We start from the raw sequence: 15,421 nt of genomic DNA, 5'->3' as shown, positions 1-15,421 counted from the left end.
GTCCCTACTCATGGGTGCATTTAAAATGGCATTCTATTCCCTATATAGTGCACTACTTTTGACCTAGGGTGCCATTTGAGATGCAGCCATGGGATTTTTGGTGGCGGGCGACGGTGGTGACTGACCTCATTGTAGGAGACGAGTGGGATCATGTTCCAGATGAGCTCAGGAGAGGGCGCTCCAGAGGTGTTGCATGTCAACACCACATCAGCACCCTCCTGCACCGTCACCTTGGATGGGCTCAGAGTCGCCATGGGAACCACTGCCAATGAAAACGAAGGGGAGATTCAATGCAATCTTAGTTCAAAATCACAGCACAAACACGGCGGTGGTCACACACAGACTACAACTCCATGTGTCTCGCAACTCAGATAAAATTAATTAAGACACAGTTTGGAGCCTCTCTAAGTAGAGACAACAACACAACCAAAGGTGGAGAGGATGGGACTGTGACTTGAAGGTGACCAACGTGTCCAATCAGAAGATTGGCTGCCTCTTAGCCGCAGCCAATGGCATGGGAGCGTCTGGCAAGTAAGGGCCAGTGTCGACAGTCCTGGTTGATAAAATGGACAGATCTCTTATCTCCACTAAGGGACGTCGCCAAGACTCTTATCAGCATGGCAACGCTCTCAATGATTCTAGAACCCAGAAAACTATTCATTTCAGCACTCAGACCATACCATCTGAAGAACCTTCAGTAAATCAACCCTTACAGCTTGAGCAGTCTCAGTTGCTCTCTTACAAGCACTGCCAGCTGCGGTGTTAACCCTACCGACTCAACAAAGCTACAGTACACTAGTAAAGCACAGTATGCCTTTACAATGTGTCCATCTTTAACAACACAACTCGTGGGCTAAACTGGTTGCAATGGTTGTTTACTGGTTGTAACCAGTTTTAGACACTAGAACCTACAGCATCAACATCTCCAATATAAATATTGGTAGGCAGCAGTGAAGGCCATAGCTTAGTCTCAGATAACCTCTGTATCCAACACATGAAAACTACTGCACTGAGCTGTGGATTTCATATAGTACAGGATGACAGAAGGAGAGCGGGAGATATGAACAGAGAAAGAATGACAGAGATGTCCTGAAAAAGAGATGTTGTGAGAGGGAGAGAGAGAATGTTAGAGAAAAATAGAGAAAAAGGGGGTTTGCAAGGTTCTCATTGTGTTTAGCTGCCTGGCAGGCCTGGGGCATCGTACACATGCCTCTCCCTTGAGTCGTTTTCATATGTCACTCACACAGGGGTCCCCCTGCCGTCTCTCCAGGGGCCTGCAAGTAACCGTGGCGATGGCGAAAATAGCAGCCTAATGGAGTGGAGACTGGACTGCCGGATCAATAAGTGTTATCATTGTCGTTATATAGCCTCTGTGCCCCAGAGCACACTAGTACAGGCCCAGGTTCCTCTTTGTTATCAACACACACTGGTGAGTGTTAATGAGTAGAAGGGGGAACTGATCCTAGACCAGCTTTGGTTTGTGGGTAATCATAATGGTTTGTCATTATGATACCACATGTGAATCTAAGGAGAGTTTATTCAGCAAAGCAATTAAAGGGATTATTTTCAAAAAATTGGGCTGGGAAGGATACATTTTCAATTAAAGCAAGTGGTTTGTGGAAAAAGATAAGATCCACGGTGTGTGTTTTGATGATCATTGGGAGGTGTGCGTGTATTTTGGGGCCATTACCACAGTGAGGGGGGTTGAGCCTGGTGAGAGGTTTCCTCCCACCACCCTCCTCTATACATTTGAGCTCCTGAGCATCAGCCTCCTCTCCCAGCCACAGCTTCATCCACATGTTCTCACAGGAACAGTGCAGCGGGTTCCCTGAAAGAATCCTACACACACAGAGAAGCACAGTGTTGAATATTGAATCACACACTGACACGAACACACACATGTATGAAGGTAAGCGCACACATGCACTAACGTTTATTTTTTATTATCCATGATGACACATTGTCAGTCGGGGGCTGAAAGAATCAACTCACAGATTTGATATGTTTAAATGTCGAAATATCCTCCAATACAGAGATGACAAGTTGTTATCTTTCAGATTCCTGTCAATCAGAATGTACATTATTATCAATAATTAGTTGAAAGACATATCCAAAAGAAATACTAAACTGTACAACCATTCCAGCAACTGTTCTTGTCTGTCTTAGGAGATACAATTATTTTTTGTAAGAACTGTAGTTTGACCTTCAAATTGAGATTCATTTAGCCTTATAAAAGCCACTCACAGATACTGAAGTTTGAGGTTGTTCTGGAAAGCCAGTCGAGACACATAGGTAAGCCTGCTGTTAGTCACAGTTCTGCAATGCAAATATACACAAAAACATCATCATATTGAGCTCGGATGCCAACACCAATCCAATCTGGGCTCCATCATGACCACAAGTATAAGATATCACATAACATACTTACAGATTCGTGAGGTTCCGGTAATAATGCAGGTCTTTGTCATTGATGGATGAGAAGCTACTCTGATTTGCAATATATCTGTTAAAAATTAAATTGGGAAAAAAGGTTAGAGAATAGTAAGTAGTAGGCCTACACTGAACGACAGATGCACGATTATGCAGCACATTTCAAACGATATTAAAAGATGTTGAAGTGTTTTTCGGGGACGGGAGTTTTTGTTTAAGATTTTTGTCAAGTTCGTTTGGAAATACAGAGGAACCTTAGACCTTTACTCAAGTCGTCTAATTATTGTCATTTTTAACAGTCGATTATTATATAAACAGAATAAACATTGTTAGACTACTTGTATTGTATCTTTATAATCATATAACGGTGACAGTAGGCTATGGATATCAAAGGATCGGCTATGGTCTTTAGAAAAACGCTCCTATCATGTCCTCGTAACATCATGCATTCTAAATGCTGTAGCCCTATTTTTGTTTAAAATAACCCTGATGATTCTCTGTTTGTCTTCAATTAGGCTATGCTAAATCTGAACAGCTCTGAAACGTGGGTGGAGATTAATTGAGTCTATGCCTATTAGTTTTAGTTCACAATGGAAGCAAAATGGCCTAGGCTATACATTTCTCAGAATAGAAAATTCTAGGCTGTTGGGCCTATTATCGGAGCCAAGCGTCTGGGGGGGTAGTAGCCTATTTGCTAATATTTGAACTAGGCTACTGTATGGGTTTCTGCGAGAGTAGGACTACACCTCTCCCCCACTCCGTTGTGTTTCTTATCGGGGCCACGGAAGAGCGTCAATCGGTACGGATAGCACCACAACAGTCTCTGACCGTCCAGGTGTCCCCATCTCTCTCACACTGACATAAACACGCGATCGCGTGTACACACACACACTCACTCACACACACACACACACACACACATTTTATAATTGTTGCTTTTTGTTTGTTTATTTATTTTCTTAAGATCACCCTGAAAAACTATACAATAGGTTTTATTAGCCAACTCAAATAGCCTAATTACTGACTGAGACTTGACCATTCGATTGAATCTTCAATTCTACTCATATTTATAGCCTAAAACGCATAGCCTTTTTTCACCTCATTATTGTGTGCCAATAAGGCAGGCATGCTATGTCTGTCATATATGTTGGGTACGGTGATGATGGATCATTGACAGTGACTCACATGTCCGTGATGTTGTCCATCTCCAGCTCAGACTGCAGCACTGGGAAAGCCATGATGCCCCGCTCCTGGTCCACACAGGCGATCTTGGTCCCGCTGCAGGAGCAGGACGCAGGGCAGGCGGCCCCGAGCCTCCACAGTCCCATTAATATCCAACACAACTCCAACAGAGACACCCAGCTACCCCTCCGAAAGGCGCTCATCTCGGCTCCCTCCACGCCCGACCAAGGACAGCTCGGATCAGCCAAGCTCCAGCAGAAAGAGACGCTGTTAGATGCTCAACCCAGACGGGCATGCACCAGCCGCTATCCGCGCAAATGGGTGAGACGATGAAAATAGGTTTATCCGTTCCGCTCGTCTCCACAAGAATGCAGCCAGTCACTCAAAATCACATCGAGACACCGACGTGTGTGTATGCCAAGGATTCCTTTGCGCTCTCGCTCTCTCTCTCTCTCTCTCTCTCTCTCTCTATTTCTCTCTATATTTCTCTCTCTCTCCCGACTCTCAGACAGATGACACTGATAGGCCTAATTCCATACAAAACACCATGTCCTGTGCAGGTCTGCCAGATTCAGAGCCGTGGATGAATAGATAACCAACAGAGACGATGGAGCCGAAAGCACACACCGTTTAGGCTATTGTCGCGTTGTTCAGTCAGTGCACTGAGGAAGAGGCGGCGCGCGTACCAGCATCAAAACATATGTTATAGATTGTAGACGCCGTCAGGAATACGCCCTCCAGCCATCGTTCCAATTCTACTGCGATTGCTCCAGATGGTCAGGGGTTAAAGCGCTCTCCTCTCCTCCCGGTTATTCACCTGAGGCCTTGTCTTTAGACTTGTGTCCGTGTATAACGGACAAATAGCATAAGCTCGAACATGAGAGATATGGGGCTGGGTTTACAGCCTGAATGTATTCGAATAGAAAGTCGTGTGTTAATTAAAAAACTAAATGACAGCACAGCCAGGTGAGCATCTGCTAAAATCACATTTGATGTATCCCACTGGCACAGCGGGGCATAGGGGCACTAGCCTACTCAGTCAGTCACAAATCAATCCCTCTTTAGCTGCTGTGTACCAACCTCCATCACCTTATTAAATCATTAGTCTGTATTTCATAACCATAAAGATTTTAGCCAGCGTGTGCACTGAATCAATAACATGTCACCTGACTGCAGCGGAGGGATGTCATTCACCCGCTGGACTCCTTACAAATGGAGTTATAAATCTGCCTCCTTGGCTCCTTCACACCACACCACACCACACACACACACACACACACACACACACACACACACACACACAAACACCAGTTCTGAGTCGCGCGCTCTCCCCATGTGCAGACACGATGTGACGTAAGCACTGACGCACAAGATGTAGCCTTGGTCTGAATTGAAGAACATAGACGCTACTGAGCTGTAGCCAATGCGGAGTCGACAGAAGATGCTAACATCCGGAAGTGGGAACTCCGCTCAGGCGTCTTTTTACGCCTACTATGTTAGGTTAACTGAGCTGAATCTGTCTCTACAAATCTGTAGGGGTTCTCCAACCTGGAGTTGGGCACAGTACGGTGCAGACTATATACAGTGTATTCAGTAATATGTTTACACACGATGTAGCCCCTATAGGCCATAGGCCAGGGTACATGCCATAGTTCAGGTACATTACTCAAATGATGTGCTATATTATAGGTACCTATATGCCAGGTGTTCACTCTGCCAGAACCCCCCCCCCCCCCCCCCGTTCGTGTGAATGCGCACACACTCAATTCTTTATTGCTGCGACTTGCTTGCTAGTTGAGATTTCTGCTATTTTCTTCGTTGTCAGTTTAGTCTACATTTCACTGATCTTGGTAGCAGAAAGCATAGGAGAAAAAAAATCCTTTCTGCTACTAAGTTCAGTGAAATGTAGACTAAACTGACAACGGAGTGAAGAGCAGAAATCTCAACTAGCAAGCAAGTCGCAGCAATGCTCGTTCACGCGAGGAGTGGGGGGAGGGGGGGGATTCTGGCACGGGGGAGATTTTCAGCACAACACCGGCACAATCAGAAATCTATTTGAGTGTCTACCAGCATTTGTAACCTGAGTCTGATAAACAAATAGACAAAACCGTTAATCTGATCAAATTTGCAAGAACAAGAACATCAGTATCTCTGATAAAAATCAGGAGTTTCTGACTTACGTCTGACATGACCATGACATTCTCATCCTATATCTCATTCTATTATATGTCACAGTAAATATGTGTTGGAAATTCAAGTTAATATAACCTTTCTTTGAAATTCATGTTAACATAGCTTAATTGAAATTCAAGTTAACATAGCTTAATTGAAATTCAAGTTAACATAGCTTAATTGAAATTCAAGTTAACATAGCTTAATTGAAATTCAAGTTACTACAATTTTCCATGTAATTCAAGTTAATGCAACTTTTCCTTGAAGTCCAAGTCAACAGTAAATCAGAAAACTGGTGGCAGGTGGTAATGACTTGCTCCATTGTCTCTTGGTAGGGCAGATGAGTGGAATATATACCAGTTTCTTGAAATACTTTGCAAATGCAGCTTATTTCTATGTGAAAACTGAAATGGTCTATTCATTCCATTTTAGTAGACACTCTTATCCAGAGCATCTTACAGTAGTGACTGCATACATTTTCATACTGGTCCTCCGTGGGAACCGGACCCACAATCTTAGCATTGCAAAAGCACCATGCTCTCCCAACTGAGACACTTAATCAGATCACATCATCACAAACCACTTGATGTCTCAAAGTACTCAATTACTGTATTGTGTATTGTCTACAGGTACAAAGTCGACAGGTACAAACCTAGATTAACAGCCTATGTACAATACAGTAATGGTTTGTAAGGATGGTAAATTAATACTGCACAAAAAGTGGTTATTTGTTCAAGAAAAATATTTAATTTGATGTGGAGTTTTGTGTCTTTGCCTATAGCACCTTTTGATGTACATGTTTGAGGACAGTGTTTTGTTCTTTCTGGATTCCATTAGAATGAAATTGCAAAGAAAGGGACAGGGCAACAACTCTTACAATTACAACTGTTGAATCTTGCAAGATACTGTTCTTAATTATACAACTACCTTTTTTTGTCAAAACTGGAGAAGCAGATTTTTTGGGGGCCCATGCTATAGATGTCTATATCGTCCGCTAATACTAGTAAAGGCCCAGTGCACTACCTTTATTTCAAATATTATATATATATTTTTATTCCGATTTTTCAGTGGGTGCTGTAGCACCCTCAGCACCCCTACTTCCCACGGCTATGGCAACAGCATGATTGAAATGTAAATTTAGCTGAGACTATGTTCACGGTAAACACTGCATTATGTCAGCTCAATCGGAATTTAACTTTACATTTCTATAGCGGAATCTGTAACGCTTCAGTTTTAGAGCCCAGGTGAGTTTGTGGTTCTGGCTCTTTCACCGCAACTGTTTAACCAAGTTGGTGTGTGCAGTTTTATAGCTAATCTACACATTTTGCTATGAGGTGAGATTAAATGTTGCTCTTCTAGAGTTCAAGGATTCTTGAAAAAAATAATTGTTGAACAATATATTTTTTTTTAATGAAATGTCTTTTATGGTGAATTAAGACGTATTTGTGGAAAATATTGTCCTGTTTTTCAAGAATCCTTGAACTCTAGAAGAGCAACATTTCATCTCACCCTCATAGCAAAATGTGTAGATTAGCTATAAAACTGCACACACCAACTCGGTTAAACAGTTGCCTTGTTTAAAGGCCTTGATCGTTTAATAATAACATTAGTTATTTCAAATATGTAATACAAATCCAAACTTATTTTTGTTTTGTTTCATATCACTATTAAATGCTCCAGGGCTAATTTTGTTAGCATTTTAGCATGTTTTTCTAGATTTAGAACATAAAACAACGTTTATAAAGCAAATATCCCTTATGTCTAGCACAGCAAATACTTCAATTGTTCAAGCATCGATCTTGAGAGGGTTACCCATCAGTTGACAAGCCACTGACGGAGTTGACGACAGACACTCAAAACAGACATATTTTTGCCTCTAAAAATAAAGTTCAATAGAAACATTTGTAGAATATGAAAAATTCTTCATTTGAAAATCCCCAATAAAAAATAACCATTCTATCAGATCTTTCAGCACTATGACGGAGTGGATGTCAGACAAAAATCTGACAGAGTTTATGTTTTACGGATTTGACAAAAATTGCATTTTTCTTCTTCATTCAAGTGGTATACACAGTAGCAATTGAGTTTTTCTTCAGTTGTTTTATGACTCTGAAACCTAAATAAATGTAACATATTTGAACCAAAATTCATATTCTAATTTAATCTATCAGGCAGATGGAGTTGACAGTTTATGGTTGTGACCATGGTGATTCCAATATTGTTTGTTTAAATCTATCAAAACTAGAGAACTTTGCAGACCATCAGTGGTCTTGTTGCACTTCATGTAATGAAGACATGAATAAAGAGTCCTTAAGGTATAACTGACCCTGCTCATTCATGATTCATTTAGAATTTTAACCAAATCTCCAGACACATCTTTTAGGAATCACAGTTTTGGATAAATACATTTTAACACTTTTTATTTGGGAGAGTTTAACATTGGGATCGTTTGCCCGGGACTGTGGAATTTCCAGGCATAGAGCTGACATGGAAATGAATAATATTGAAGTACAAAATAAATACATTTTCCCTTGTAAAATTCCCCTAAATGTACATTTTAAGAACAAATAATGCAACAGAATAAAGTAAAATCCACTATATAAATGAAGTTTCAAGAATTGCTGATCTAATTCCCTGCTATTCTACACATTTTGCCATGAGGCTGAGAGAAAATGTAGCAGTTTTAAAGCTAATTACATGTAATAATTAAAAAAAATAGTTTTTGGCTTATGATGTGTTCATATGTTATCTGGGGCCCAACCTCCTGGGGGGACCCCAAACTCCCCCCAAATATCAGAGTCCTTTCAGTCTTCAAAGGTATTCAAAGATACTTAAGCCATAACCAAAGCAATATATGGCTCTGCTTATGAATAACTTCCCCTTCATCTGTGGTATTATCCCCAAATTAGGCCTACAGCTTGGACTGGCAAAGGTACTGTAGTTTAATGCCATAGTAATAAAGACAATACCAATCATGTACTGCCCCTCTGTGGCCATTTAGCAAGTAAACATGTCCACAAAGTGGATCACTGGGGAATAGAAAATACCTTGTAGCTGTGACTGTGGCCAAACTGTGGCTGTATGTAATTTGTATATATATGGGTGTCAAATACAGTGCTTTCCCGAAAGTATTCAGACCCCTTGACTTTTTCCACATTTTGTTACATTACAGCCTTATTCTAAAATGGATAAATACCCCATAATGACAAGGTAAAAACAGGTTTTTAGAATTTTTGCTAATTTATAATAAAACATATCCCTGAAATATCACATTTGCATAAGTATTCAGACCCTTTACTCAGTACTTTGTTGAAGCACCTTTGGCAGCGACTACAGCCTCGAGTCTCCTTGGGTATGACGCTACAAGCTTGGCACACCTGTATTTGGAAAGTTTCTCCCATTCTTCTCTGAAGATCCTCTCAAGCTCTGTAAGGTTGGATGGGGAGCGTTACTGCACAGCTATTTTCAGTTCTCTCCAGAGATGTTCGATCGGGTTCAAGTCTGGGGTCTGGCTGGGCCACTCAAGGACATTCAGAGACTTGCCTCGAAGCCACTCCTGCATTGTCTTGGCTGTGTGCATTGTCATGTTGGAAGGTGAACCTTCATCCCAGTCTGAGGTCCTGAGCGCTATGGAGCAGGTTTTCATCAAGGATCTCTCTATACTTTTCTCCATTCATCTTTCCTTCGATCCTGACTAGTCTCCCAGTCCCTGCTGCTGAAAAACATCCCCACAGCATTATGCTGCCTCCACCATCCTTCACCGTAGGGAAATGTGCCATGTTTCCTCCAGTCGTGACGCATTCTGGTCAAAGAGTTCAATCTTGGTTTCATCAGACCAGAGAATCTTGTTTCTCATAGTCTGAGAATCTTTAGCTGCCTTTTGGCAAACTCCAAGCGGGCTGTCATGTGCCATTTACTTAGGAGTGGCTTCCGTCTGGCCACTCTACCATAAAGGCCTGTTTGGTGGAGTGCCACATAGATGGTTGTCCTTCTGGAAGGTTCTTCCATCTCCACAGAGGAACTCTAGAGCTCTGTCAGAGTGACCATCGGGTTCTTGGTCACCTCCCTGACCAAGGGTCTTCGCCCCCGACTGCTCAGTTTGACCGGCCAGCTCTAGGAAGAGTCTTGATGGTTCCAAACTTCTTCCATCTAAGAATGATGGAGGGCACTGCGTTCTTTGGGACCTTCAATGCTACCATTCACTGATCATCCCCAAAGCCAACACCTCATTTTGCCGCCTTTCCTTCCAGTTCTCTGCTGCCAGTGACTGGAATGAATTGCAAAAATCGCTGAAGTTGGAGACTTTTATTTCCCTCACCAACTTTAAACATCAACTATCTGAGCAGCTAACCAATCACTGCAGCTGTACATAGTCCATCTGTAAATAGCCCACCCAATCTACCTACCTCATCTCCATACTGTTTTTTACTTTATTTACTTTTCTGCTCTTTTGCACACCAGTATCTCTACTTGCACATCATCTGCTCATTTATATTTCCAGTGTTAATCTGCTAAATTGTAATTATTTGCTCCTATGGCCTATTTATTGCCTACCTCCTCATGCCTTTTGCACACACTGAATATAGACTTTCTTTTCTCTACTGTGTCATTGACTTGTTTGTGTTATTGGCTTGTTTATTGTTTACTCCATGTGTAACTCTGTGTTGTTGTCTGTGTCACACTGTTTTGCTTTATCTTGGCCAGGTTGCAGTTGCAAATGAGAACTTGTTCTCAACTAGCCTACCTGGTTAAATAAAGGTGAAATAAAAATTTTAAAAAATTAAAAATCTGGAAGAACACAGGTCTGGAATCATACTGGTGTGTGCCCTTGTCTTGGTTGCATGTAAATTACCACAATAAATACAGGCCTCTGATCAGTCCGACGTGATGAGCTGTTTATACAGTATAGTTTTTAGTGGATACTGCATTAGGTGTTTGATGATGACATTTCCTGTAATTACAAGGGGGTGGATTTCTGTCATGTACTGTATATAAGTGGAGTTTGGGTTTCCTGTAACAGTCATTGTTGATTTGTATCTACTAAGGCGTTTTACTAATGACTGATTGGAATTGGCTGATCGGAATTTTAGGTATGCTAATTAACATATGCATACCTAAAATGAGCTTACTCAGAAACACTTTAATTAACTAGTATAGGCCTACTATTGATTTATTTATTTTATCTCAGACTTGTACAGCCTACTGGACTCATAGATAGCTACTCTCTCAAGTTATCTTGTTGGGGCGAGTGACTCTTTGAACTTACAATGGCTAGCCCCAAGTTATTATATTTTTTTCTTGTGCTTTATGCTATTTGCCTCATGGCCGCTGCATGCTTTGTTGACTATGAACTTGCTTGTTTATACAACCGTGGGACAGATTGTTTGTTCCTACACTCGGGACTCTGACTCGCTATTGGTTAAACAGACTCTTGGCCTCCCATCCTGTTCTAACCACCTCTCACCAGCTTTGTATTCATGTTACCTGATGAAATTGCTGTACTATATGATCTTGTTGCCATCTGATGCACATTCAAATGTCATAACAAATCAACACTGCAGAGCTCTCCCTGTCCTCTGCCGTGCCCTGATTGTATTACTGCTGATGATATCTGTAAATTTGCATGTACACCCTGGCCCATATACTAGCCCCAATTCTGACTTGTGCTCTGATAGCTGTTTCACTGATTTCAGCTCTTGTAAAAGCTTGGGTTTTCTTCACATTAACACTAGAAACGTATTACCTAAAATGTATCAATTTAAAGTGTGGGTTCACAGCTCCAATCCAGATGTGTTGGTCATTACTGAGACGTGGTTAATAAAGAGTGTTTTGAACACTGATGTTAACCTTTCTGGTTATAACCTTTTTCAGCAAGACAGATCTTCCAACGGTGGTGGAGTGGCAATCTTTACCAAGGAACACCTTCATTGCTCAGTTGTCTCCACCAAGTCTGTCCCCAAACAATTTGATTTGTTGGTTTTAAGCATTAACCTTTAAAATAGCTGTTGACTGTTGCTAGGTGTTATCGTCCTCCATCAGCACCGGCCTGTACCGTAACTGCCCTATGCTCTCTCCTGGCCCCTTACACTAAGTCGGAATTTGTCATGCTAGGTGACCTAAACTGGGACATTCTTGAACCACCTGACCAAGTCCTGAAGCAATGGGACTCCCTAAATCTTTCTCAGATTATTACCAATCCCACAAGGTATGACTCCAAACACCCAGAAAAGGCTAATCTCCTTGATGTTTTCCTTACAAATAATCATGATAGGTATCAGTCTGGTGTGTTATGTAATGACCTTAGTGATCACTGTTTTACAGCCTGTGCTTGTAATGGCTGCTCAGTGAAACGACCTGTCCAGATTTGTCATAGACGCTTGCTAAAAAAACTTGAATGAGCAAGCCTTCCTTCATGACCTGGCCTCTGTAAATTGGTATAAAATCAGCTTGAACCCCTCTATCAAAGACGCATGGACCTTCTTTTTTTATATTTTCAGTGGTATTGTTAACAAACATGCCCCCTTAAAGAACATTTTAATTAAAAACAGGTTCAGCCTCTGGTTTGACAGTGATCTGGCAGAGTTACTCCACCTCAATAATTCCATTTGGTGAAAGGCTCAGCACACGCATACTCAGGCTGACTGGTTCTCGTTCAGGCAAATGAGAGATAAATGCACTCAGGCTATTCGGATGGTCAAAGTTAGTTACTTTAAGGAGCAGTTCTCTCTCTGTGGGTGAAACCCTAAGAAGTTCTGCAGAATGGTTAAAGACCTGGAGAATAAACCCTCCTCCTCACAGCTGCCCATGTCCCTTAATGTTGATGATGTGGTTGTTACTGACAAGGAACACGTGGCTGACCTCTTTAATCACAACTTCATTAAGTCAGGATTCCTATTTGACTCAGCCATGCCTCATTGCCCGTCCAACATGTCCTCATCTCCCACCCTTCTAATGCGACTAGCCCCGATGCTCCTCCCTCTTTTTCCCCTGCCTCCCTGCAGGCAGTCACTGAGGTGCTAAAGGAGCTCCTTAAACTTGACCCCCCCAAATGGTGGTTTAGATCCTTTCTTCTTTAAGATTGCAACCCATATCATCGCCAAGCCTAACGCTGACCTTTTTAATATGTATCTTCTTTCTGGCGAGGTTCCCATTGCTTGGAAGGCAGCCACAGTGCGTCCTTTATTTAAAGGGGGAGATCAAGCTGATCCTAACTGTTATATGCCTATTTCTATTTTGCCCTGTTAATCAGAAGAGTTGAAAAAACTTGTCAATAATCAACTGACTGGCTTTCTTGATGTCTGTAGTATTCTCTCTGGTATGCAATCTGGTTTCCATTCAGGTTATGGATGTGTCACTGCAACCTCAAAGGTCCTAAATGATGTCACCATTGCCCTTGATTCTAAGCAATGTTGTGCTGCTATTTTTATTGACTTGGCCAAAGCTTTTGATATGGTAGATCATTCCATTCTTGTGAGCCGGCTAAGGAGTATTGGTGTCTCTGAGGGGTCTTCGACCTGGTTTGCTAACTACCTCTCTCAAAGAGTGCAGTGTATAAAGTAAGAACATCTGCTGTCTCAGCCACTGCCTGTCACCATGGGAGTACCCCAAGGCTCGATCCGAAGCCCCACACTCTTCTCAATTTACATCAACAACATAGCTCAGGCAGTGGGAAACTCTCTCATCCATTTATATACAGATGATACAGTCTTATACTCAGCTGGCCACTCCCCAGATTTTGTGTTAAACGCTCTACAACAAAGCTTTCTTAGTGTCCAACAAGCTTTCTCTGCTCTTATGCCTTAACCTTGTTCTGAACACCTCCAAAACAAAGGTAATGTGCTTTGGTAAGAAGAATGCCCCTCTCCCCACTGGTGTGATTACTACCACTGAGGGTTTAGAGCTTTAGGTTGTCACCTCATATAAGAACTTGGGAGTATGGCTAGACGGTAAACTGTCCTTCTCTCAGCACACATCAAAGCTGCAGGCTAAGGTTAAATCTAAACTTGGTTTTCTATATCGTAATCGCTCCTCTTTCACCCCAGCTGCCAAACTAACCCTGATTCAGATGAACATCCTACCCATGCTAGATTACGGAGACGTAATTTATAGATCGCCAGGGAAGGGTGCTCTCGAGCGGCTAGATGTTCTTTACCATTCGGCCATCAGATTTTCCACCAATGCTCCTAATAAAACGCATCACTGCACTCTATACTCTGGAAACTGGTCATCTCTGTATACCCATCGCAAGAACCACTGGTTGATGCTTATTTATAAAATCCTCTTAGGCCAGCACTCCCCCCTATCTGAGATACCTACTTCAGCCCTCATCCTCTACATACAACACCCGTTCTGCGAGTCACATTCTGTTAAAGGTCCCCAAAGCACAGACATCCCTGGGTCGCTCCTCTTTTCAGTTTGCTGCAGCTGACTGGAACAAGCTGCAAAAAACGCTCAAACTGGACACTACTCATGGACACTACTGACAGTGGCTTCTTCGCATGATGCATTGTTGTCTCTACCTTCTTGCATACATCTGTTGTCTGTGCCCAATAATGTTTGTACAATGTTTTGTGCTGCTACCATGTTCTGCTGCTGCCATGTTGTTGCTACCATGTTGTAGTCATATGGTGTTGCTACCATGCTGTGTTGTCATGTGTTGCTGCCATGCTATGTTGTTGTCTAAGGTCTCTCTTTATGTAGTGTTGTGGTGTCTCTCTTGTCGTGATGTGTATTTTGTCCTATATTTTTATTTTAATCCCAGCCCCCGTCCCCGCAGGAGGCCTTTTGCCTTTTGGTAGGCCGTCGTTGTAAGTAATAATTTCTTCTTAACTGACTTGCCTAGTTAAATTTGAAAAAATTATACAGAAATATTGTAACTGCAGTTTCCAGAAGGCACTGAATGTGTTAGTGACGAGTCCACTGTATTTGGTATTTTGGGGGTATTTTATTAGGATCCCCTGTAAGCGGTGCGTAACTGGTAGCAGGGAAGTCAGGCGCAGGAGAGCAGAAATGGGCCGGAGCACTTTAATGATGCAAAAACAAATGGCACCCAGAACAGCAAAATACGGGTTGAAACAAGAGATCCCATGTAGCACAGTTGGTAGAGCATGGCGCTTTTACATTTTTGGTTTTATTTGCCACGCCAGGGTTGTGGGTTTGATTCCCATGGGGGACCAGTATGAAAATGTATGCACTCACTACTTTAAGTTGTTCTGGATAAAGATATCTGCTAAATGTAAGGATAAATGTATGTGACCTGGTTCACTGACACATATCTAAGGCGTTTGAATGACTTCATTTCCACCAACCCACTCTTATCAGAGGTATGTCTATGTTGTTGGTGTTTTAGGGTATTAAACCAACAACCCTGGTGTTGCTAGTGCCATGATCTTACCAACTGAGCCACACAGGATCACAGGAGTCTCACAGCAATATGAATACTTGGTGATTCAATTCAACACCAAATGTGATAACCTAGTGTTTGCAGAGGTTATCAGAGTGAGTGGGTTTTCCATCACTGAGGGAGGGTGTAGTTTAAAAATAAGTGTTTGTCATTGTACAAATTCCCTCCCTAATTCAGTCTGTTTACATCCATTGGGTATCTAATGAATATGACCCTGAAATGAATTTCCTTCAT

The 15,421-nt window shown here is 42.0% G+C and overlaps 1 protein-coding gene across 2 annotated transcripts in view; it reads right to left on the bottom strand.

The window, feature by feature from the left end:
• The window catches only part of ntrk2a (neurotrophic tyrosine kinase, receptor, type 2a), a 57,842-nt gene extending 53,038 nt beyond the window's left edge, over nucleotides 1–4,804 (bottom strand). Inside the window, exons 1-6 of one of the 2 annotated variants that reach the window (XM_021605434.2) lie at nucleotides 3,616–4,804; nucleotides 2,429–2,503; nucleotides 2,245–2,316; nucleotides 1,993–2,061; nucleotides 1,691–1,839; nucleotides 126–262 (exon numbers count right to left, since the gene is read on the bottom strand). In XM_021605434.2, coding sequence (XP_021461109.1) covers nucleotides 126–262; nucleotides 1,691–1,839; nucleotides 1,993–2,061; nucleotides 2,245–2,316; nucleotides 2,429–2,503; nucleotides 3,616–3,815 — 702 coding nt within the window. In that variant the 5' untranslated portion in view covers nucleotides 3,816–4,804. The remainder of the gene's footprint in view (nucleotides 1–125; nucleotides 263–1,690; nucleotides 1,840–1,992; nucleotides 2,062–2,244; nucleotides 2,317–2,428; nucleotides 2,504–3,615) is intronic. The other variant, XM_021605433.2, reaches the window with a different exon arrangement.
• Between the last annotated feature and the right edge of the window lie 10,617 nt (nucleotides 4,805–15,421).

This window comes from Oncorhynchus mykiss, chromosome 6 (genome assembly GCF_013265735.2).
Source record: "Oncorhynchus mykiss isolate Arlee chromosome 6, USDA_OmykA_1.1, whole genome shotgun sequence".
In the NCBI taxonomy this organism is placed as follows: Eukaryota; Metazoa; Chordata; class Actinopteri; order Salmoniformes; family Salmonidae; genus Oncorhynchus; species Oncorhynchus mykiss.
The sequence above is the reverse complement of the archived record's forward strand: the minus strand, read 5'-3'. Positions and strand labels throughout refer to the sequence as shown.